This window comes from Monodelphis domestica, chromosome 2 (genome assembly GCF_027887165.1).
Source record: "Monodelphis domestica isolate mMonDom1 chromosome 2, mMonDom1.pri, whole genome shotgun sequence".
Lineage (NCBI taxonomy): Eukaryota > Metazoa > Chordata > Mammalia > Didelphimorphia > Didelphidae > Monodelphis > Monodelphis domestica.
Genome location: NC_077228.1, coordinates 160,389,192 through 160,415,175, shown reverse-complemented (window position 1 = coordinate 160,415,175; position 25,984 = coordinate 160,389,192). Strand labels below are relative to the sequence as shown.

At 35.3% G+C, this 25,984-nt stretch overlaps 1 protein-coding gene across 1 annotated transcript in view; it reads right to left on the bottom strand.

The window, feature by feature from the left end:
* RAB4A (RAB4A, member RAS oncogene family) overlaps window positions 1–25,984 on the bottom strand; it is a 45,939-nt gene that overhangs the window by 3,816 nt on the left and 16,139 nt on the right. The window contains exons 2-7 of the mRNA XM_007481618.3: window positions 13,887–13,967; window positions 12,303–12,417; window positions 6,331–6,393; window positions 4,899–5,053; window positions 3,188–3,283; window positions 593–734 (exon numbers count right to left, since the gene is read on the bottom strand). Coding sequence (XP_007481680.1) covers window positions 619–734; window positions 3,188–3,283; window positions 4,899–5,053; window positions 6,331–6,393; window positions 12,303–12,417; window positions 13,887–13,967 — 626 coding nt within the window. The 3' untranslated portion in view covers window positions 593–618. The remainder of the gene's footprint in view (window positions 1–592; window positions 735–3,187; window positions 3,284–4,898; window positions 5,054–6,330; window positions 6,394–12,302; window positions 12,418–13,886; window positions 13,968–25,984) is intronic.

Sequence of the window (25,984 nt, the reverse complement as noted above, 5' to 3'; positions counted from 1 at the left end):
ACATTTTACAGACATCAGAGATACCAACTGGTTTAAATTGATTTTCATAAGAAATCTATGACTTGGAAATAAATGTAAGATTGGTGTTTAATGAATCCCTCTGCCCCCATAGCTTTATATCATATATAAATTATGTTTCCTAATGCTTATTTTAAAAACATAAAATGTTAACAGAAAGTTTCTGAGACAAGGTATCAAAGAAGGCAACCCTTTGTTCACTTAGGAAAACAGAAATAAACAGATAAATTTCCACATATTAAAACATAACTAACAGAACTAGAGATAGATACAGAGCTAGAAGGAATCTTAGAAGTCACATAATTTAACCTTCACATTTAATAGCTGAGTTGCAAACAGATGAAACGATTTGCTGAAGGCAGTAAGTAGTACTAGAGATGGGATGCCTGTGAGGGCCTCTTGCCCCTGCTCTCTACCACATGACATGATTCCTCTCCTTTTTCATAATCTAGCCATAGAAGTCATAACTCATTCATGAGCAGTAAGCTATGTAAAAAACTATGTAGCTCACAGACAGATTAAAGTTAAATCTCAAGCAAATGAACAAAGCTATTTTCTTAGTGCCAAAGCCTACCTTAGGTTTCTATAGTGTCCAAAAATTTAACAGCCACATTCTTGAGCACTTTGAGCTTGCGCTCGACGCGGGGATCTGAGCTGTCTTAAGGCAGCATCTCCATACTGAATACCTGAGCCCATTCTTTCTGGATCCAGTTCACCTGGGAAAATCAATCAATATTTGTTTGAAAAATTCTTTAAAATTCAATCTATATCTTAATATTGCAGATACAAAGATGATCAGCAACATAGTCCTTCACATAACTTATAATCTAGGAAGAGTTGGGAGGAAATATGTACACAAATATCTAAATTAGGATATGACTAAATGCACAGGAGTGGGATCAAACATAATGGCATAAAAGAATCTAAGAAGAAGGAATATTTCTAACTGGAGGGAGAAAGGGAGGATAATTTGGGGAAAGTTTTGTAGAAAAGGGTCATTTGTGAAATAATAGAAGGATTTCAATAGGCACAGAGGTGAGGAAAGTCAATTATTCCAAGAAAGAGAAGCAGCAGCATGTAGAAATATATGGTGGTAGGAGAGGGTGAGATGAAAGCAAGGAATCAAATGGTTCAATTTTGTCAGAGTACAGAGTATACTTTGAAATAACACTGGAGGGGCAAATGGGAAGCAAATTGTGGAGAGTCTTGAATGACAGTTTAAGGAGGCTGTACTTTATTTCTTAGCCAATGGAGAGTTACTGAAGACTTTTGAAGAAGTGAAATGATCAGACCTGTATATTAGGTAGGTTGCTTTGGAAACTATAACAAGGATAAATTGAGGAGGGAAGGAACTGGAAGCAAGGCAACCAGTTAATAAACAATTGTGATAGCCTAAGTAAGAGGTAATTTTGGCTTGAAATAGGTATGGTATTGACAGTGGGAGTGAAAAGAAATACAGATATATGATATATTGTCGAAGCAGAACCAATAGGATTCTATGGCAATAAAGGGGAGAGATGGAGATAGAGTGAGAGGAAGAGAGAGAAGAGAAGGGGGGTTGAAAGAATGATTGATAGAGCAAAGTGTTTGACATAAAAGGAGTAATGTTGGTAAATTAGGTTTCTATAATTACCTATTCATTTATTATTTTACCAATACACTCAAGAACCTTAGCTTTTTATCTTTATATTTACATATATAGGTGAAGTCAAAATTCTATTTAATCTTCCAAATGGAATTAATTTTCAGAGATGACTTATGAGATAATAGACTTAGATGACCTGTGAATAGACTAGTGAAGCAATAAAATTTCATGTTCTGCACTCAAAGTCATTTAGCATTAAACTAATATAAGTGCTTACTTATGCTTGGAATTATGCTTTATTATATGTATTATAATTATGTTTATAATATTAATAAGATCTAAAATAAATCTATACATTAATACCACTAAATCCAGAAAATTTCTGATATTAAGATTAAATTACAAAAGCCTAATGCGCATATATATAGGTAGTTTTAATAAGAAAGGTTGAATAGGAAATCTACTAAAAACTACTAGTTGAAGAGAAAATCTTGTTTTTATAGAAAATGAACATAGATGCAGAAGGCTAAATTTGAATTTGAAATTTGAATAGGTTCATATCTGGCCTCAGACCAGAGTAAAAACGTGGGCAAGACACTTAACCACTTAGCCTCAATTGCCTAGCCTTTATATATGCTCTTCTGCCTTGGAATGGATACTTAGTATATAGATTCTAAGACTTAGTACATAGAATCTAAGAAGGTAGGGGTTAAACTAAAAAAGGTAGACCTAATGTGATATATCTATAACTATAGCCATTCACTCTCCCTTCACTGCCCCATATACGTAGAATAGTCTCTAGCTAGAAACTGCTCCAATCATACAGAATGTGTAACTCTATTACACAAATTATTTTCCTGACATTGTCTCCTGCCATAAAATTTCCATGTATGACAATAGTTTTAATAAAATCATTTTCTTCTGTCTAACAAGTCCAGGAAAATCTCTGACTGAAGTGGAAAAAAAAAACACCGAAAAAATAACCCCCCAAAGAATTCCATGTCTTGCAATTCTATTACTTTATTTTTAATTTTAAAATGAAATTAAAATTTTTCCAGTGAATAAGCTTAATTTTTTATCTTCCACCTACTGAAAAAGAGAAAATGAAAAAAATCTTATAACAGATCTGAATAGTCAAACAAGTAAATTCCCTTATGAGCCATGCTCAAAATATATGTCTCATTCTGTAATCTGAATCCATCATCACTTGTTTGGAGGTGGGTAGTATAATGGTCTACTCTCCATAGTTCAAGGGGCTTATTTTCTCTTCACTGTAGCTGAATGCTAAAGCATCTAATATAATAATAGAAGAGTTACCACATTTGACTAACCAATGGCAATTTTTGTTTCACAACCTGGTTGAGTAAAGTTTCCCTAAATTTCTTCTAATGATAAACAATGCTTGCCATATAATATACAGGTATCACACATATACACACTATATGTATGCATATATACACACACACACACACACACACACACACACACACACATATATATATATATATACAAATAAAACTCTTTGTAAGGGTAGAGTTATAGAGCAAAATTTATCAAACATTGTATTAATGGAAATTTTTTTACCTGATTCAATTTTATTGAGTATTTTTCTTGCACACTGAACAAAAGCTTCTTCCACATTCTCCCCTGTTAATGCACTTGTTTCCAGAAACATAAGTTCTATATTTGACATACCAGAAACAAAACATAAAGCCCAAATTAGAATAAAGGCAATTGCTGGGTCACAGTTATATTCTCTTAAAAAGAATAAAAGAAAGGTAATTTCTGGCCTACCACTTAGATTGTTGAAGCATAAAAATTTTTTACTGAAATTAATATTTCTTTGCTGTTTTACTATGAACCTAAAAATTGCTCTCACCTTATTGTTATGCTATCACATGAGAATGTATCGACAAAATTAACTAATAAACAAGTTATACTCATTTCAACATCTGGCCCACCTGAAGTTAATAAGCAACAAAATAAATAGTCAAAATTACCAAATAACTTCATTTGCATAATTTAAACCTATTTTTCCTTTAGGTTTTGTATAAGGCAATGCTTTAATTAGAAAGTTAGGTGTGAATACTTTTTATTTCTAAAGTTATACTTTTTATAGACTCATTGTTTCTGAATAATCATTAAAGGTTGCAATGGTATTATTTTGACTCCTGTCATTTTGAGGCACTTTTTAAAGATTGGCTCGGAAGGATTCTCAGAGCAGTTTCAGCTTTTGCTGCTACTAAGCTGCAAACTCTCTGCAATGGTATTCTTGCAATGAATATTCCTTTTGTATTCAGTGGAGTATACCAAAAAGTGAACATATTTAGTATAGTAGAAATCAAACACTAGATTTAGAGTCAGAAGACCTAGTTCCAATTCCTACCTTGCCATTATATTAGTGTGACCTTGGACAAGTTGACCTGTAAAACTGAGTGGGGCTAAATGGTCTCTAAGATCCCTTCTAGTTCTAATCTATTATCCCATGACTTCAATTAGAAAAAGAAACCAAGCAAACAAACCCACTAATTAACAAAATGCCTTTTCATATGACTTACATCTGACACTCCTATATCTGTTGTCTTTTTCTATTGGAACATGAGCAACTTTTCTGGTGCTTAGTTTTTTTTGTTTGTTTTTGAGCCTGGGTCTTCCTAGCTTTCCCAAGCTGGAAGTGCAGAGATCACACAGAGGCCCAACCCCACGGATGACTGTGATGGAAGCTTTGACCTATTCCATTTTGGATCTGGGCCAATTCACCTCTCCTTAGGCTCTCTGGTGACCTCCTCCTCATGGAGGTTCATCACCTATATGGGTTCCAGACAGTGCAGATGCTCAATCAGCTTTAGCATTGCTGCAGCTCAGAACATCCAAACTCAAGGCATCTATTAACTTAAGCTTCCCCAATGATATAGTCTACATGTCCAGACAGTCTTCTGTTCATGATAAGTGTTAATAAATACTTATTCTGTGTCATTGCTAACCTCCTTCCATGAAATACTTGATCAGCTCTGTTTATAAACAATAAAACACTTAGGTTAATTGAACATTTTCTCCTTCTCACCCTCCTAGTTGTTGTTAATGAGACTCCTTGCCCCAACTCCTTCTGTTATGTTCTAGTACTAGGCAGCAAAGCATTGAAAAGAGTTAAGAACTTTGTTTCCTTTTTTTACATTTTTGATAACAGTAAAAACCTACCATTTCAATATATTATAATAAAAATAGCAAGTAGACTGAAATATCATAATAAAAAATATAACATGTAAATGAAATGGGATTTAGTAGGCCCCCCTACCATTTTCTTGGGCAAACCTGGAAGCTTCTAAGAAAGTAACTTCACGATCTGCATCCAGATCTTTTTTGTTTCCACAGAGTATTATGACAATATTTTGACTTGCTAGCATTCTTGCATCTGTCAACCAATTAGTAAGTGCATTATAGGTTTCTCGACTGCAAAATATAAGGTCACAAAATTAATAAAGTCTGTAAAATATAACTAAATTTTAGATTCAGAATACTATCAAACATTTAAAAGATCTTAGTTATTTAACATCTTCACCTTAACAGTAATCCCCAAACAATTAGTGAACCATCATAGGAATTTACAAAAATGAAAATTTGATATGTTGATATTCTGTCATCACTAATTAGTTTCATGAGGAAGCATGAGGAAGAGAGCATGTATCTAAGAGAAGAATCTGGTTCATAAGGGGGCAGCTATATGGCTCAGTGGATAAAGAGCCAGAACTGAAGATGGAAGGTCCTGGGTTCAATTTGGTCTAAGACACCTCCTAAAATTGTGTGACAAGGCAAGTCACTTAACCCCAATTGCCTAGCTCAGTATTAGTTCCAAGACAGAAGGTAAGGGCTTATTTTTTTTGGTTCATAGGTTACTATACTTAAAGAAGGACTAGAATTTAAGAATAATCAAAAGACCAAGTAAACTTTTGTATCACTTAATGCAACTGAAACCTCTTCAAAGATTTTTTTTTTCTGATGTCATCTAAGTCCAGTCTAGATAAAAAAATATATAATTGAAAAGTAAGGGTATGTGCTAAAAAAAAAAACCAAACAACTGACAATTATATTTAATTATCTCCTTGTGAGTATAAGTGTTTGGGTGAGTATACTATCTTCTTTAGTTCAAACTGAGAAGGTGTCCTAAAAGCACAATCTCCCTACATTACCAATCCTTTTTGATGCAGCATGGCTGACTCAGAAAGCAAATTGTGGGAGGTGAATGATAGGGTCCACTTCCTGGTAGCAATCAAGCTCCTGTTCCATGAGCATTCTCAATAAATTTTTGTTGTCCTCGAAGAGGAAAACATTTATTGTTAGCAAACACTCATGAGGCCTAAAATGTCACTATTTTAAACACTTATGGGAACTATAAAATAGCGTGTTGAAAAATATATTAAAACAATGTTTACTTTTCTCATATAAATGCACATGTTTCTGTGCCCACAGGTATTTCATGAACAGAAATTCAGAGAATATCCACATGTACTGAAATAATGTTCTATTTCAAGGGAAGGCATGCAAAGATGAGGTAACTTGCCAAAGACCAGAGAAGAGTCGAGTATGTTTATTAAACTCCAAATCGTGCAAACTGAAGTTTTAAAAAATGTGAATCATAAATTTGTGAAACTATAGATATATGGATTTCAAACTACAGGAAAAACAACATAAAGATAACACTCTTTTCCTATATGTAAAATTTGTATTACCTGGTAATATCATAGACTAGTAGAGCTCCTGCTGCACCTCTATAGTAACTTCTTGTCACAGACCTGAAAGAATAAGATTAGCTTTATTAACAGATTTGGAAGATTTTTCACTACTGTTCTAAACAAGATGTTTCCAAAGAAACAGAAAGAAGCTTACCCCTTAGCTCTGGGAACTATAAATTATAAAGATATATACTATGGAAGGATTTATTTTAACTTTTCTAAGAGGAAACCAATGCATGTTCTATGAAGACTGGGAGGGTGGTTAAATAACATCCCTATTCTCTGTAAGCCTATGAAATAGACACAGTTGCTTCAAAGCAGTTAGATATTTCAGAGAAACTCTTTGAAAGTAGAAAGCTAGAATAATGCCTATTTAAAAAAATATAAAGAACCCAGCCAGCTTACTCTAAAATAAGGGAAACTGCTAGAAATAAAATCGATTTTTAAAACACCATAAAGTCCAAAAATAGTTTAACAACCAAGATGTTTTTTCTTGTTAAAAACAAACCATGCCAGACCAATTGAAATTCTTTCTAAACTGGGCAAAAAAATCTTTTACTTAGGCAGAGAACAAGAAATATCAGCACCATAACTTCAAGCAGAGACATACACTGTAGGTTATTTTCAAATTTTGGTTCGCTTTATACTCAGCTAAAAGGAGACTCACTTCTTCAATCCCTTTTCAATAAATCTGTCACATATTCAAAAAGAAAATGATTTTAAGGTTATCAGTGTATAGCTGGAAAAGTTTAACTCCTCATTATCTTCGATGGACAAGATCAATGATTGATTCTGTGCTACTATTTGGTCTTTCTTATTCCTGGCTCCAGGGTGCCAGTGAAGTTCAGCTGTCACAGAAATGTAGGACCAAAATTATATTCCAAAATCATGACCATCTTTTTCCTCCTAGAACCCTCTCCTCCTCCAAGCTTTGTTAATTTTATTTGGGGATAACATCATTCTCATAACTACTTAGGGATGATACAAAGTTATCTGAGACTTTTCCCTTTCTCTCTCATAGCCAATCAGTTTTCAAATCTTATCATCTTGCTAGTATAGAAATTAAATGAAAGCTGAATGAAAATGAAAGTGTTTGTAGGAGGCAGATTTGGCAAGTTAACTTGAATCAAATGATGAGCCAGATGTTGGGTGAGGTCCATGAAGTCCTACAAACACCTCCCAACCACCTAACTGCTATGAAAATAGGCAAGGTATTGGAACCCTTCCCATCCTTCATGGGCCATGTAGATAACTGGTAATGTATTTAAGGTAGTTGGAAATTAAATGTGTTTCCTATCCCTAAACTCTCTGGGTCTACTAGAGTATAGGAAGCTATAGAAAATGGCAAATGATGGGAGGGCAGAAACGGGTTTCTTATTCAAAGCTCGTCTTAAAATAACCTCAAAGCTATGATAATACAAATTAGGCTAAACTGTTTCCCCATTGTTTTCCTCATGTCATAAAGGCCAAGCTCCTTTTATAAGAAGGGAAAGAGAAGTCCCTTAGCTTTAACTGTAGTACTTTCTAAAAAGTAAAAGCACAAACTAAATCACATTCCGGAGCAGTGGCCATCTTTGCCATCCTTCCTCCCCACCACTCCTGACTAAAAGTCGTCTCTTTTTTCTAGCTTCCCCATTTTTGTTGGTGACACCATTTCCTTAGTTATCTAAGGCTGGAACCTCCGAGTCACCTTGGATTCTTCCCTTTCTGTTACATCCAATCAACTGTCATTATCTACTTTATCAGCATGGTATATATCATGCCTGTTTTCTTCTTTATACTCATTGGTATTACTCTATTTTAAAGGGCCTCATTTCTCAGCTGGTCTACTATAACAGTTTCCCATTTGGTTGGTTTCTTCTCTCTTCCCTGTCCAATCCACACTTAATACAAATGCCAAAATAATCTTTCATATCATGCAAGTACCATCATTTTTCCTTCCTCAAAAATCTTCAGTGGCTCCTTATTGCCTATGAGTTAAAATAAAAATTTCTTTCTCTGGCATTTAAGGTCAGATAAAATTTGTCTGGTTCCAAACTACCTTACTTTTCCATTTTTATTCCACTCTATTCTTTCTCTCCCCACTTCCCCCACCCTTAGTTGTTTTTTAATCTCAGTCAGTCTTATTTTGTCTTAGTACATGGAAGTTGGTTATCTCTTCTGCCTAGAATGTACTCCCCTTTATCTCTCTGACTATTAAAATCATATTCCTCCTAGAAGGCCCAGTTCATGTGCCATCTTCTCTATAAAGCCTTCCATAATCACTCTGGATGAAAGCAATCTTATCTCTTCCTTCTTAGATTTTCTTATACCCATTTGCATGAAATTTTCTTAACTGTAAGCCTAGTTTTCACTATATGACTACAGAATGATTATATAAGTGGTTGGATAACTATATCTATAGGTCAATTATCAAGAAGTACTGGAAGGTACAGGAGTACTTTATATACAGGAAAATAAATTGAGTATTTATAAATGTGTTTCTGAGAACTGGTAATATATGATATTTAAAATGTGTAAATTAAGTAATTTTTGAAGGATATTAGTTTAAAAATTCTAGCTATTTTTATATTGATAAAATACAAAAAGATTTTGACATGTTAAAGAACTGATATATTATTAAATAAGACAGGGATAAATGGCAATGCAATTAAAATAAATTCAATACATTATTAAATTACTAATATAAATAACTGGCTAGCCAAAATACATTCCAGAAATGATACTTTTAATATGTTTTTAAGTGGGGAAAAATATATTAGTATCCTAGAAATGTAGGAATGCCAGATATTGAAATTATATGATACAAGGAATAATAATGACTTCAACATTTAAAAAACTCATATTTCAATGACAAAATTTATTTTCATTTAAAAAAATTCTATACATTTATGTGGAAATTTGTTATTAAAATAAAAAAGGGCTAAAAAAGAAAAAAGCTAGACAAAAATAAAAAAAAAATAATTCCATGCAGTATCTAGGTGGCACAGTGGATAGAGCTCTAGGTCTGGATTCAAATTTGTTCTCAATGACTTTCTAGCTGTATAACCTTGGGCAAGTCACTTAACCCTTATTGTCCAGTCCTTGCCACTCTTCTGTCTTAGAATTTATATTAAGACAGAAGGTAAGGGTTAAAATTATATATATATGTATATATATAAAATATCTAAAATCTGTAGTTGACAATGCTGTAGCATATTATGACAAGAATATAGGTTCCCAGAATTGCATATTCCAATGTATCAAGGATTTTTGGGAAAAGACCCATTTGGATAATCATATTTTTTATCCAGCTTGTTTTACTAATAAACATGTCCTTGAGTTGATCATCTGATCTGTATTAAAAGATTTATCTTGGAAATATTTTAGAAAACTTCCATACTTATAATATTTCTTTAGCTAAAATAAATGCTATTACTTTTAAGTATCATGTCTCAATTTCAGCAATCCAATTATGACCATTTGTTAGACTGTAATTATTTAGTAATAATATATTTTTATCTTTAGATATTGTATTAAAGTTAACAGATGTCTTTTAAAACAAAGCTTACTTCAAAACTCCAAGGATCTGTGATTTCATTGCTATGGGTTATTCCTTTCACTGATAAAGACTTAAATACAGATACAACTTGACTTTAAGAGTTGCTGTGACCCAAAAATTCATCACTCAGGAGATAAGTCACTCCAAAACAGCAAGGCTAATAATTTATCTTTCAAGAACCTCATGCTATGTTGAAGCACTGGAACAGGACATTAGTGGAGATTAAAAAAAAAACCCCAAACCCAAGTCTTGGTATAGAAAGCATAAGCACTTCAAAATATTGGTATTGATTAAATATGATTTATAGTTTGTTTAGTAAAATTAAAAAATGAGCTTGTATGTTCACATAGCTTTGTAAAAGTAACTCTTCTGGCACAATACTTTGCACTCAATTTTGTAGAAAATATAAACTAAATGGTTTCAATATAGGCAACCTATCTTTTCTGTGAAGAGTGAATCAAATTTTCTTTGTTTATCAATCAGCAATTTTTAAATTCATCAACCAAAAGCTTAAACATCTCTACTTAACACTAAGTAAAGGAGTTCCCAAGTAATTTACTAAAAGTAGATGACAACTCCAGAGACCATGGCACTGCCCTTGGGCAGTGCTAAGTAAATTGAAAGACTGCAATTAGTTCCAACTGGAGGAAGAGATAGGAAGTGATATGGAAAAAGGACAGGGAAATGTGTTCCAGTCAAGAATACATGTGATAACCAGTGGAATTGTGCGTTGGCTATGGGAGAGGGAAAGGTGGTGGGAGGAGGGGCGGGGAGGAAAAGAAAATGATCTTTGTTTCCAGTGAATAATGTATGGAAATGACCAAATAAAATAATGTTTAAAATTAAAAAAAAAAAAGTCCTGAACTTTCTGTCCTGAACTTTGGCTTGGGACCATGGCTCTTGGGACTGCTTCTTGCAGGACTGCTCCTGGAGCTTCTCCTTTGGACTTTGTCTTGGGTGAGTGAGTAGCTGGCCTTCCCTTCCTGGTTTCTGGAGCAATTAGTTCTGGAGTGGCCTCCTTCTCCTGGAGGAGACTGCATTGGTGGAACCGTTGTATGAGACACCACCAGATCCTCTGGCTGAGGGTTAATAAGCCCTGCCAGAGCTGAGCCAGACACTGCAGCAACATTTAGTGTGATAGGCTAGACATTTTCTTTACTCTCTTCTTACATTTCTCTACTTTCATTCTTTGCACCTCTTTGTAAATAAAAGCTTTTAAAAGTCATTTTGACTTGAGCTATAATTTCTTTTTAATTGGTGACAATATTATTTTAGAATTCTTATATTTTAGCCAAACCCCTAAATTTAATCCCTTACAGTTCTAAATATGACTTATAAAGGACACTATCAAATTTTATAATCATTTATATTATGAGAAGAAAGGGAATAAGAAAATGAATCTAATGAAGAAGAAGAAAAGATGAATAATAAAAATGAACCAACATTTTAATTTGAATTGGAAAAGTAATAATATGCAATGGAGGGGGGAAGGGTTGAATTGAGAGTCAAAGGATCTGGCCTCAAAATCCTGGCTCTAATGTTTATTAGCTATGGACGTTGGGCAAGTCTCTCCTCTCTGGGCCTTATTTCCCTTATCTATAAAATGAGGAATTTGAACTAAATGACCTCCAAGGTCCTTTTATCTGTAAATATTTATGATTCTTTAATATAAGAAAAAACCCATAAACCTTTCACAATAAACATTTTTACACATAATTCTATGGAATTATTTTTCTTAATATACAATATATTTTATCCTTTTTTTGAGGTCTCATTGTAGAGGGTATATCCTATGTGTGGATCAATGTGCCATATAGCTTAATCTACTTTTCACATTAACATAGTATAATGAATGTAACTTAATCTTTGGTTATTTTAGATCCCACAGTTTATTCTGGTCATTATTATAAACACAAATTATAATTACACAATATCATAAAAATGTAGAAAGTGTAGGATACTGCATGGAATAATGACCCTAAAACATAGCCTGAGGAAAAGGGAATTTTTACTAAACTCTAGAACTTGATTCGTTTTTTTTTAAGTCATAGAAAAACAAGAGTGAGTTTATAGGAAAGAAAAGCAATGTATCCCACCTTTATGTAAAATTAGAATAAAACATTCTTCCAGTAATCAGAATATTCCCTGGGAACAAGTTAGATATTTTCAGTTGTACATTCATTTTCATATCACTAATAAGTCTTTAGTAAACACTGTTATAGAAAACAAAATGGAAATTTTGGAAGTTTTTCCTCTTTTCTTAAGTTAAAGCAGTTCTCTAAAGGTGGAAATTTCTAAACTTACTCCAAGGAAGTTAACTACACATTGAAAGACTACAGCTGACTATAGAAGTAGATTTGTGAAAGGTTAAGGAAGGCAACACAATGGCTTTAATTCTAAAAATATTTTAAATAAAAATTTTAAATACCTGAATCGTTCTTGTCCTGCTGTATCCCATATTTGTAATTTTACATATTTTCCACCTACATTTATTATCTTTGAACCAAACTCCACACCTATAGTGTGATTTGAATCATCTTTGACTAAAAGAGAACAAAGACAAAAAATTTATATTTAGGACATTTAGAAAACATATTTTGCAGGTTTTTTTTTAAAAAGAGAAACATTTTAGATATTACCAAATTCATTCCACATACAGAAAATTGGTTGTTTTATTCGTTATTTTCAAATTAAGTTCTATTCCCCATATTTTATGGTAAGTATCAAAAATCAGGGAGTAGATTGTAATAAAAATTGATTACGTAGCTTGCTGATAAAATTATAAAACAATCAATAATATTTATTGAGTTTCTGCTATGCTTTAAAAAAATAATAGTTTGTGCCTTCAAAGATTTGAAATATTTTCCTTAACCAAAGTGGAACATAACAAGTCTAGGTTTTGATGTGGCTAGCTCTCATCCAACTCTTTATCTACTGAATGAATTATTTAGATATCTCAAACTGTGAACACATATATGTGAGCACACAAGGTGTTACTTTAAAAATATATACATACTTAGTAACCACCACCACCACCACTACCACAAAACATTTAAATAAACAGATGTGACATCTTGCAAGGTTATTTTTAAACCTTCCCTGACAATCTGAGATCTGAGAATAATCCACACTCAGGTGAGAGATGAAATAACATAACTAGCAATTGTCCTGAAATATGTACAGAAGAGGAAAACTGGAGACTCCCAAAATTAATAGTATAGGAAGAAAAAGAAGAGCCCTTTTGAGATAATTGTTTGGTTATCAGGGAAATTTGTGGTTAATCAGGAAATTTTGGATATACTTGCTAAAGATGCCGTTATTTTGTTTAAAAATTTTTTAAAGCAGTAGGATTTAATAAAAAATCTCTAATATAAATTCAGACATTTGCTGAGATATCTAAACCAACTTTAAAATTGTAGTTTTTAAATTTCACTCATCTTAAAAAACAGAACTCAATTCATCAATACATGCCATTTTTTCTTTGAGTTATTGCCAGATTTTACCAAAGATATTATGTCTTTGCCTACTTCCCCAAATCACCATTCCAATCTCCTAAAATTCCATCTCTTCTTCAAAACCTGGCCAGATAGGGCCAAACTACAATATGGTTTCCTCTAGCCACTCTTGGGATAGAACTCCCATATCTATTTCCCTTAATCCAACTCTAAAATATACTTACTTGCATCACATAGAAAATATAAGTACTATGGCACATACATGTCTGAAATAATTAATATAGGCTTATGAAACTTTACTACAGAATCGTAACACTTACTTTGTAAGCTCTCAACCAAATGCTAGAACAAGTATTATCAAATGAATTCTTCTTTCATGCAACATAAAACAAAAGAAAAATTCCCTTTCAGACCACAGCTGTGGTTCCAAGAAAATACTTTAAAATTTCTGCTGTAAATAGATATTAATAAAATAGTAGTCAAAAGCAGTGTTACACATATGTACACACCCTACACTCATATATACACACATGAACAAATGATAGATAATCACTTACATTTCTTTTCAATAAACTGATGAAGCAAGCACGATTTGCCAGTTCCCGCATTTCCAATTACCAAGAACTTAAATAAAAAATCTGAAAGACAAAAAGGATGTGAAAAATCAATGACTTAATCTGTTCTTGGGCTATGATTATAAAATTAAAAGGGTAAATGTGAATTAAGTGTAATTCTAGCTTTTTTCAACCTAAAATTTTTGAAAAAAAAAGATGAAAATTGAATAAAATTTCATGAACAAAGCATGCAAGATGACAGTTTTTGGGGGGCACACTGTCATTGCTCGCTAACTTTATATACTATTGGTAAGGTAAACCTACTTCTCTCTAAAACCACCAACAAGAAAGGCAATATGAAACAACAACAAAAATTAACAAAAGAATTGAACAAATTATCTATAGTAACAATGATCATGAAAAACCAAAACTAAGTCAAAATAATGAAAGACCATTCAACTGGCCAGGCAGGGGTCACTGCTCCTACCTACTCTATTGTTATCCTTTAAAGACAAATCTGATGTGGGTTGCCCTCTACTCAAAAGATTTTCAATAGACTGTCTCCAAAAAACACACAATACTCAGCTTGGCATCTATTATTCTCTAAAATCTGGTTCCCAACAGTTTTGTTCTCAATTAAATTTTTTTTCTTCAGACATTCTTTATTTCTACCAAACTGACTTGATAGCTGTTGCCCTTCCCTCCAACATTCCATATTTACTTGCATGCTTTTGCATTAGATGATAACACATGTTTGGAATGTGTGCCTCTTTTTCTCCACTTCTTTTATGCAAAATTCAGATGTCACCTCTTACATGAAATCTTTCCTGATCCTTCTAGTTGTTAGTGCTCTCTCTAGAAATTTCTTTATAAGACTTAGCATATACTTTATATTGTGAATATACATGTAAAATATGCATACAATACAATGTAAGCTCCTTAGAGAGATCAGCTATAATATTCTACCACCTTCACCTAAATTAATTTTTTCAATTATACATAGAAACAATTTTTTACAATTGTTTTCTGACATTTTGTGTTTTATATTCTCTCCCTTCCTCCCTTCTCCTACCTCCCCAAGATAGTAAATGGTCTGTTTTTGGTTATAACAGTGCTTTCATGCAAGAAACATTTCAATATTCCCGACCCTGTGACAAAATACACAAATCACACATACAGATCCTAACAGTTCCTTCTTTGGCTTTGGATAGCATTTTCTCCCCATAAGTGGGCTTATCTTGGGACCCTTGTTTTGCTGATAACTGTTTAGTCCTTCAAGTTGATTATTGTATAATATTCTATTATTGTATATATTGGTCTTCTGGTTCTGCTCACTTCACTTTGCATCAGTTCCTTCAAGTTTTTCTGAACTCATCCTGTTCACTATTTTTTATGCCACAATAGTATTACATTACCAAATACCACCTGTTCAGTCATTCCCCAATTGATGGACATCCTCTCAGTTTCCGATTCTTTGCCACTACCAAAAGAGCTGCTAAAAATATTTTTTTATCAGTAGGTCCTTTCCCCTTACCTCTGATCTCTTTGGGATACAGAGCCAGTAGCAGTATTTATGGCCCTTTGGGTATGGTTCCATATTCCTTTCCAGAGTGGCTGTACCAGCTCATAGTTCCACTAACAGTGTAACAGTCCCAATTTTCCCACATCCCCTTAAACATTTATTGTTCTCCTTTTTGGTCATGTTAAGTCTACTAACAGGTGTGAAGTGGTATCTCATTTAATATCATAGGTATGTGAGGTGAGAGTTGTTTTAATTTGCATTTCTCTAATCAATAATGATTGAGAATTTTTTCATATGACTATGGTTTCAATTTCTTCATCTATGAACTGCCTATTCATATCCTTTCACCATTTATTGTTTGGCCTTTTTCAGAGACACTTGCTATAACATGTTTTATTCCAAATTTGTTGTTACCCTTCTAATCTTGGTTGCATTGGTTTTGTTTGTGCAAAACTTTTTTAATTTTATGTAATCAAAATTACCTGTTTTATTTTTTTGCTATGTTCTCTATGTCTTATTTGGTCTTAAACACTTTCCTCATCCTAGATCTGACTGGTAAACTTTTCCACGTTCTCCTAATTTGTTTATGGTCTCTATTTCTAGATCAAGTATCCATTTTTACTTTATCTTGGGATATGGTATGAGATGTTGGTCTATGCCTAGTTTCTGCCATATTGTTTTCCAATTTTCCCAGCAGTTTTTGTCAAATAGTGAGTCCTTCCTGTGGGTTTGTCAAACACTAGGTTACTGTGGTCATTAGCTACTGTGTTAAATTCCTAACTTATTTCATTGACTCATTATTCTACTTCTTAGTCAGTACCAAACTGTTTTGATGATTACTACTAGTCTAAACTGGTGTTGCCCTTGAATGTTAAATCTCTACTTGGAAACATTGTGTTTCACAAATAAAGTAGTTTCTAGACTTGTCTAGCCTTTCTACTGTGTTGATTTTTACAATTTTTTTTACTTCAATTGCTTATTTAAATAAGGTTGGAGTTGCTTTACTTATACATCTTATCATCTTTATTCCCTCTTTGTACTAATTTTAATCTTTCTCTTCCTGAAAAAAAATCAATGGCTCAGTCATATAGATCATCATATCAGTGTCCAGTCATTTCCTATATACAGTATAATCATTAATTTATAATGATTTCTTTTGTTTTTAACATGTTTTGCCTCTCTCATCTCTATTCTTTTAAGAAAATACTTTTTATTTAATTAATTTGGAATATTTTTCCATGGTTACATGATTCATGTTCTTTCCCTCCTACCTCTTGGAACCTTTGAGCAATTCTACTGGGTTTTACATGTATCATTTATCAAAACCTATTTCCATATTATCAATATTTGCAATAGAGTGATCATTTAAAGTCAACATCTTCAACGCCTATTGAACCATGTGATCAGTCATGTTTTTCTTCTGTGTTTCTACTCCCACAGTTTTTTCTCTGGATATAGATAGATAGCATTCTTTCTCCTAAGTCCCTCAGAATTGTTCTGGATCATTGCACTACTGTTAGTAGAGAAGACCATTACATTCCTAAAGGGCTTTAAACAACTGCCTGCCCTTTGATCTAGCCATACCACTGTTGGATTTGTACCCCAAAGAGAATAAGGAAAAAGATTTGTACAAAAATATTTATAGCTGTGCTCTTTGTGGTGGCAAAAAAATTGGAAAATGAGGGGGTGTCCATTGATTGGGGAACAGCTAAACAAACTATGGTATCTGATGATGATGGAATACTATTGTGCTGATAGGAATAATGAACTGGAACAATTCCATGTGAATTGGAAAGACCTCCAGGAATTGATGCAGAACAAAAGGAGCAGAACCAAGAGAACATTGTACACAGAGACTGATAACGCTGCGGCACAATCTCATCTCTATTCTTGAAGTATTCATGATTTTATATGTCATTCAGTAAGGATCTCACATTTAGAGTACCTATAGTTCCAACAGCATTTATAAATTGTCTAAAAACTGTGTGACTCATTATACTATGCTCCTTTTCTGATTCTCTGCTACAATTTCCTCAGAAACAGCAGGGATCCTTGGAAAGCAGACAATCTATTGCCAGACCATCTTCAATTTTTTTTTAGCATGATACAGCTTGCTCTCTAGTAGCAACCTTTGAATTTCCAGGACCACTTGTATGACATGATGAAACAACAGACTTATTACTTCTGGATATTCAGCTAGGTAGCCCTTATAGCAGTTCTATCAGTATTCATATTTTAGATAAATGTTGCAAATGGAAAAAGAACGAATCCAAGAATTGAATAGGAGAATGGCTAGGATTGCACTTGGGAAAACTGCAATGCTCTTAAGGACCTTATGCTTCTTCCTGAAATAGACAGTCACTTAAAAAAATCAATATTCTATTGATATGAGAAAAGGAATGATATCACAGGCTCCAAAGAACTAAAGTTGCAGGTCACTCACAGGGTAATGGAGAAGCATATGGTAAACAAGAGTAGCCTAAAACACACTATCAGTAAAGAACTTATTACAAAGGAAGTAAAGGAAATCATAAGACACCCCCTCACCCCCAAGAGGTAGTCTTTATAGCAGGGGCAAGAGATAATCAACAGATAAGCTTATATGCTCCACTGTTCATGAAGGGTTTTAAAAGTCAGAGGATTTTATAGATTTTATTGACTAGGAAGTGACATAGACAGACTTGGGCTTTAGGGAAGAACAATTTAATAGTTGGGTGGAGGATGGATTGGAATGGGAAGAGATATCAGGCTCTTGTAACCATCTAAATGTATGGTGATAAAAGCCTGAACCAAGGTGGTGGAAGTATCAGAGGAAAGAAGGAGATGCATATGATAGATTTTATGAAGGGCAAAATGGTCAGAACTTGGCAACTGATTGGATATGGAAAGTAAGAGAAAAGATTCAAGAATGACCTCTAGGTTGCATGCTGGAAAAATGGTGACACATTCAACAAGTAGCAAGTTAGGAAGAGGGGAAGAGTTTGAGGGAAGGGAGATACTGAGTTAAATTTTGGACACATTGAGCTGTTATAGTACATCCAATTCTGGGTGTCTAAAAGGCAACTGGAGATGTGAAAATGAAGGTTAGGCCTGTGTACATAGCTATGAGAACCACATGCATAGAGATGATAACTGAATAGGAGGGCAATACTAATGAGATCACCAAGCAAAAACATATAGAGGGAGGAGGATGAGGACCTCGGACAGAGCCCTCATAATAAGTAGACAGGATTTAGATGAAGATTTACAAAGGAGGCCAGATAGTCACATAGGAGAGCCAGGAAAAAGTAGTGTCATCAAAACCTAAAGATAAGAAGGATGAGGATTGAAAAGGACCATTAAAATTGGCTATTAAAAAACAATGGTAATTTGGAGAAAGTAGTTTCAGCTGAATGAAGAGAGAAAATTGGAAGTCAGTCTGCAGAGAGTTTGGAAAGAGAGTGAGAGGAGGGGAAGTAGAAGCAATGATTGTAGAATGATTTCTCAAGGAGTTTAGTTACAAAAGGGAGGAAAGAATATAGGAGAGCTAGCTAGTAGGAATGGATGGATCAAGTGAGTTTTTTGTTTTTGTTTTTTCTAAGAATAGAGATACATGGGTCTTTATGTAGGCAGTATAGGGAAGCATCCAGTAGAAAGGGAAGATAACTGACAGTGGGGATGATGAAGGGTCTAATCTGCTGGAGTGGTCAGAATGGAATGAAATCATTTGTAAATACAGAGGGTTTTCCCTGGCAAGGATAAAAGCAACATCTTCATGTGAGGAATGGAATTATCAGAAGGAGGCATCTCAATGATGAGAATGAAGAGGAGAACAAGGAACTTTTTCAAAAAGGTAATTATTTCAGTGAAATATGAGGCATAGTTCTCAGTTAAGAGGGTAGGAGTAGAGGTAGTCATGGGAGATTTGAGAATGAGGAAGGGAATAATAAGCATTTATATGGTGCCTACTGTAATGGAGGGAGAGAAATGGAGTCTCCCACCACTAATTTCAAGACTGGAGTGTGGTATAGATGGAATGTAGCCAAGGGATGAAGGGAGGGGATAGATTGGTTTCCCTCTCTCTTTTCCCTGGTAAACTCCACTCTGGGTTAACTTCAGATTCACAGGTTTCCCTCAGAGACTTGGTTAAAACAAAAATATAAGACAGATAGCTTCTCTCTCTCTGAGGAGAGAATGTAACTTTCTTCCCCCCAAATTCCAAATCTTCTTTCTTGAACACTATGAAGCAGGCACTGGATTTAGTAAATGGCTATTTATTCTAAAGGAACCTATGAAAGGTAGGGCAAATCAATTGTGGGATAAGGTAATTGGGAAAGTGGAAAACAGGAAGTCCCTAATAATAACAATTGAACCCCTTCTCCCCCCAAATCCTGCAGGGTCAGACTTTGCCTTTCTGACCCCCTGGGGGCAATTGTGAAAGTTGTCCTGACTCCTAGCTGTCCTAGCTACTATCAAGTTCAAGGACTATTTAGAGGGATTTAGAGGAATTCTTCTTGTGATGAATAGCTTTCTGGCAAAGTCCTATTCACTCTGGTTTGTCTTCACTGGATTCTGGAGTTTGGCTTCACAGGAGGATGATCCAGGCTCAGAGGTTTACTCAGATCAACCTCTTTGGTGGGCTTCCCAAAGAGAAGTGAGTTCAACTGTTTGGACCTTCTCAGTTTTTCTGTTCCTTCTCTCCTTCCTGGCCTTGTTCCGATCAAGATGGTCTTCCAGCATATTGAATCTGCTGGTCTTGTTCCTCTGGCAGATTGTCTAAATTTCCTCTCTTACATGATTGTGTGCCAGGCACTGTGCTAAGTGCTTCACAAATATTATCTCACTTGATGGGAGGAGGGATGGGGAAGTCTAGAAAAGCTTTTGTGGTAAGTGGGTTAGTGAATTGATTAAGGAGGTATAAAAGAATTATCTTGCCACTGTGATGGCCCAGTTACTATTATGTAACATGAATTTGTAGTAGACCCAGCAGTTTTGTGATTTTCCCCAGCTTCATTCAGTAGTAAATGAATAAAAGAGTGAAAGTAACACATGGTGAGTATAATCTTGGCAAGGCATGATCAAAGGTAGGATAGGAAGGCAAGGGACTGGAGAGAAGACATCAGATAATTGAACTAGATCAAGAAGTGCAAGATGGGGAAAGAAGGAAAGTATAGCCATTCTAAGGGTTACTGTGGAAAAGAACTGAAGGGTGAGAGGCAGCTAGGTGGCTCAATGGATAGAATGCCAGACCTGGAGTTGGGAGGATATGGTCTCAGACACTTCCTAGCTGTGTGACTTGACTCACAAGTCATTTAACTCCATTTGCCTAGCCACTGCCCTTGTGTCTTAGTTGTTAACAGGATAGAAAGTAAGGGCTTAAAAACAAAACTAAACTAAAAACTGAAGGGTGGAGTCATTGAAGGTTGAGATAAAGATAAAGAGTAGGACTGGAGTTACAAAGCAGGGGGAGAGTTGGAATGGTAAGAAATTATGATCAGATAAAGACATTTCAGTGAATATGGCAGTGGAACACTTGTGGGAGATGGGAACATCAAGGGCATGATCATCTCTGTGTAGCTAATGTCTAGTGGAAAAAAGTAAGTTATAGGAAATGACTAAGTTGAGGAACTAGAAAGTGTAATAGTTAAAATGGTTGGTTGTCATAAACTGTAGTGATTAAATAGTGGAAGACTTAAATTGTAGTAGATATAAGAGTAGATAAGTAAGTTGTGACCGCAGGAAATATGCTTTCACTACAGTGTTTTGTTTTAAATAAAATATAAGTGGTCGCCAGGGAAATATTCCCAATTATTCAAATATACCCAAGTCCGCTGGGTTTTATAGAGATTTTAATTAATACAAACGAGGAATTAAAGAAAAGGAGAGAAAGAGAGAAAAAGGGGAATAATGAGAAAAGGATAGGCCAGCCCAGGACAGCCCTGGCCAACCCAGGCCTAAGCCCTTAAGAGAAAGATCAGTCAGTCCTTAATCACTCACCACAAGATCTGTCCAAGCAAGGATTCTAGTGACACCAGTTCAGCCAGCCATCCTTCTCCAGAGAGGGATTCTTCTGACTGTCCTCAAGAGACTGTCCCAAGAGCCTGTTTCCAGAGCTCTCTCCCAATATCCTCCTTAGAGACTGAATTCAAGAGACTGTTATCTCCTTATATAGGGAATTTTCTCTTATGTCACCTCCCCTAAATTCTTACATCTACCAATCACAGTAGACAGTTTTCAAAGGACAGACCATTCTTAGTTCACACCTAAGAAGCTGTAAATTTTTGAGTAATTCACACCAGGAAAGCTCTGAGTAAGTTTCTCACCTCTTTGTTCCTTGTAAATTCACAAGTTGCTTGACCTTTATAGGTACTTATCACCCTTTTGTATTAGTCCTAAAATAGGCATGGCCTAAGAACTTTTTGTCCTACTATAAGTATGGGTTTAAGTACTTTTCATTGTTCAGAAAGGAGTTTACAACTTTATCTTCCCCTAAGGCATGCTTAAGTATGGTGAAGTAGAGTTCTCACATTCCTGATCTAAGTAGAGTTCTCACATTCCTGATCTAAGTACCTTCACTGCCCAAATGGAGAATGGTCCCAATGGGGAATGGTCCCAATGGGGATTTTTTAAAGGTTCACAATCCTAACCTTATGAAGTAGGGTCTGAGAATTTTTAAGGTTCACAAAAGTTAGGGTCTCTGAAATAGTAGTAATAGGTATGCTCAAGTCCCCTTGTAGCAGAGGGCAAGGATTTGGAGGAGAAAGACTGTGAGTCAGTCACTGAACTTTAGAGGAAGGAAAGATAGTGTCCTAGGGGTCAGCAGATAAAAGTTTCCAGAATCCTGAATGAGATACAGATTTAGTAAACCTGAAAGCATAGGGGCAGCTGAGTGGCTCAGTGGATTGAGAGCCAGGCCTTAGAGATGGTAAGTCCTACTAATTTGGCCTCAGACACTTCTTAATTGTGTGACCCCAGGCAAGTCATTTACCCCCCACTGCCTAGCCTTTACTGCTTTTCTGCTTTGGAACCAATATTTAGTATTGACTCCAAGACAGAAGGTAAGGGTTTAAAAAATAACAAACTTGAAACCTGGAGAGATTAGTGATATGTAGTAGTAGGAGAGTCTGGAAGTGGCAATAGAGGTCAACTCTGACACTATGACCACTGAGTTAGGTATAAATGAAAGTGTAAGCAGTGCTGGAAAGGATGGCCAGAGAAATCATGTCAAGGAAGGAATCAGGGTTCAGTGAATGCAAGAAAATGGAAGGAACAAGGAAAGATGAAATCAAATTTGTCACCTAAGATATAGGTGGTGGTGGTGGTAACAGGGTGGCTGAAGAAATAAATTTATACAATGAATCACACTGGGGCAATGAGGATATGAGAGGGTGAGAATATGTTAATCATTGAGGAATAATTTCAAGTAGGTGTATCAGTGCGCCAATGGGGCCAGGTTTGGAAGTAGGCTGGTCTAGGAAAGGGGGTAGTAAAGTGGGGCCCTCTCAGATACAGCAGCCCTCAGGTTGAGGTAAATCCGGGGTGTCAGGTAGTGGTATGTAGCTGAAAGGAGGAAGAGGGCAACTGCTGTGGTGTTATAGAAGGCTGGAAAGGGTTTAATAGGAGAGAGATGAAATAGGGGGCCCAGGTAGGGTAATGCAACCAGTGGAAAGTTGGGAGTTTCACATACTTTGTCATGATAATTTTTAATAAATGCTTGAATCAAATTTTAGAATCTCTGTTCTAATCCACTTCTGTCTTTGTCTTTCTTTGCCTTCTTTCTGTCTCCTTTCCTTTCCTTTCCTTTCCTTTCCTTTCCTTTCCTTTCCTTTCCTTTCCTTTCCTTTCCTTTCCTTTCCTTTCCTTTCCTTTCCTTTCCTTTCCTTTCCTTTCCTTTCCTTTCCTTTCCTTTCCTTTCCTTTCCTTTCCTTTCCTTTCCTTTCCTTTCCCCCGTACCTTCCATCTTAGAATCAATAATGTATTGGTTCTAAGGCAGAAGAGTGGTAAGGGCTGGGCAATGGGGGTTGAGTGATTTGCCCAGAGTCACACAGCTAGGAAGTATCTGAAGCCATATTTGAACTCAGGACCTCCCATTTCTGGGCCTGGCTCTCAATCCACTAAGCCCACCATTAAACTGTCCCACCATTATTTTTAAAGATAATGCCTTTAATGCAGAGGAGAGGCTTAAAGATCTAGCAATAGTACAGGCAAAAAGGGCAATATTAATGAGGGCAGTGACTGAAAGAATACATAAGAGAATTCTGATAACTGACCCAGATATTTTGAGGGAGAGGGTTTTATTCTTTGCTAAAATCAGGGATATAAGACAAGAGAAAAGGAACTGAAGTGAAGAAGAGAAGGAAGAAAGCTTCAGTTTACAATTATTACTTTTCAGTATGCTATTTCCCAAGGAGTGACTTCTTCCATAAGGAAGTCAGAGGATGCATGAGTTTTGACCACCAAGGAACTTGGGAGACTGAAGGATTAAACAGCTTACAAATGAATCATTGGAACAATGGCAAATGAGATTATGGTCCAGTGGATTTTTATTTATACAGGGTTATGGCTACAGGTTTGGTTGACTGGTTTATGTCTTAGAAAGGAGTAGACAATTAAAAGTCTCTTTTCATTAAGGGTAAGAACCAATAGAGAAATTTTACTGATGCCTCTCTTGGTGTGTTAGTTCCACCAGAGATATCATATGGTCTCTGATAAATACAATAATAAAACTGATACTCTTATGAGAATGCCAGATTGGAAACTGGATCTATTATCAATCTGGATGTGGGGGTTTTAATATATTTTGGTGGGCAAATGACCATATAATCTCTAAAGATGATATTCATTGTGCCAATTGGGTCATTCTCCTTTGAAAACCAGTACAGTACAATTCTATATGATTCTCAGCCTGTCTCTGACTGGCAAATTAATTCCTCTAGTTCTTGTTCTCCATCTCAGGAGAAGTAGTTGATACTTATTCAGGATGTGAGATCATAGTATTTGATAAATCCACCACTACATCAGCCACTGTCAAAAGCTCTTACAGAATATATCCTTTTTGAGTCTTAATGCACCTCTAATCAAGGCCCCTTTATTATGAAGACTGAGATTGGGTGGATCATTATTACATTTGGTTGCATTATATATCTTTTATCATATTTAGTCAGGTGTTATTTATTGAATTCTGGAATGGAGAGTTTCATCATCATACCTATTATCAAGGGTTGAATGTCTAGAGACTGTTCTGATAAATCAATGCTAGCCCAAGGAGAAGGGTTCCCTTGACGGACCCTCCCTCCCCCCATCCTGGATCTAACCTGCAAGGGAACTTACCTAATAAGGATAGACTAAATTTGGGCACAATTCCAATGAATCTTCTCTATCTCTTTTTATTCAATTCCCTGTGTTGATTCACCCAGAATTTGAATTTTCTGCTTTGCCTGCTTCTTTACCTCCCCCACCAATTCTAAGAAAATGATTTAAGTTCTCATTAATTGACAGTTTCTTTTCCTCTGGGAGGGTTCTGACACTCTCTCCTCTTCCCTCTTGCCCCTTCCCAATCTAAAGGACCAAGGCATGGAATTATTGGGAGTTGCTTTGCTTTTTAATGATGAAGGAAAGGTAAATTTAAATATCATAATCATCATGAATGGGAATTCAAATGGAAGAAATAAGAACATATAGCTTGCCTGTTGGTAATTGTAAGCTTTTGGATGAAGATGAGGGAAATTTTTATCTAACTCCCATAGGAGAGGTAGTTTATTGGTAAAGGATTTTCAACAGGGCCTAAATTTGGTAACTTACTCCCTGATGGGTCTCACAAGAGTGTGTGTGTGTGTATATGATGTGTGTGTGTGTGTGTGTGTGTGTGTGTGTTTGGCTATTGGGCCAGGGAATATTGGAACACTGAGTGAGTGGCTGAGTCCTAGTACTAACTGAGGCCTTGGGACAGGCTGCAATTGAGAAGTTTACACAAAGGTTGCTAAAAGATTCCTCTAACTTAAAAAGAGGACTTGTTCCAAAAGCAGTAGAGATACCGTCATCTGGCTTTTTTAATCTGATGTTCATGGTCACTGTGATTGTTTTTACATCAAGACATCTATTCTAAACTTTCTTTGACATTACCTACCCTGTGGGGAATATATTAGGAAAGGACCTTTTGTTTTATTTTTTCAACTTTTAATTATTTGTATTAAGGTCTTCTTCCAGTGTTGACTATGTTAGGATTCTGCCCAAAGCTCCAGTTATTTTAAAGTCATTTTAGTGGTGGAAGATGCCCCTGTAGTATTTGGGGGATTCTTGCCACCAAGAACAGTGATATAATATGAACAATATGAAGAAACGGCCCGTCTCTGTGCCAAGGCAAACTCCAAGTGATTCCATTTCATCCAATCTTCTCCAGAAGATTTCTCCCTCTATTATCCTCTCATTAATCTTCAATTACTCTACTAGCTGCTTTCCTACTGCCTACAATCCCATGTCTTCCTATAAAAAACAAAAACAAAACCCAACCCTCACTTGATCCATTCATCTCTGCTACATCTGTCTCTTCCACACCTGTCCTTTCTCTTGCCGCTAAACTCATTGAGAAAGCCATCTATAA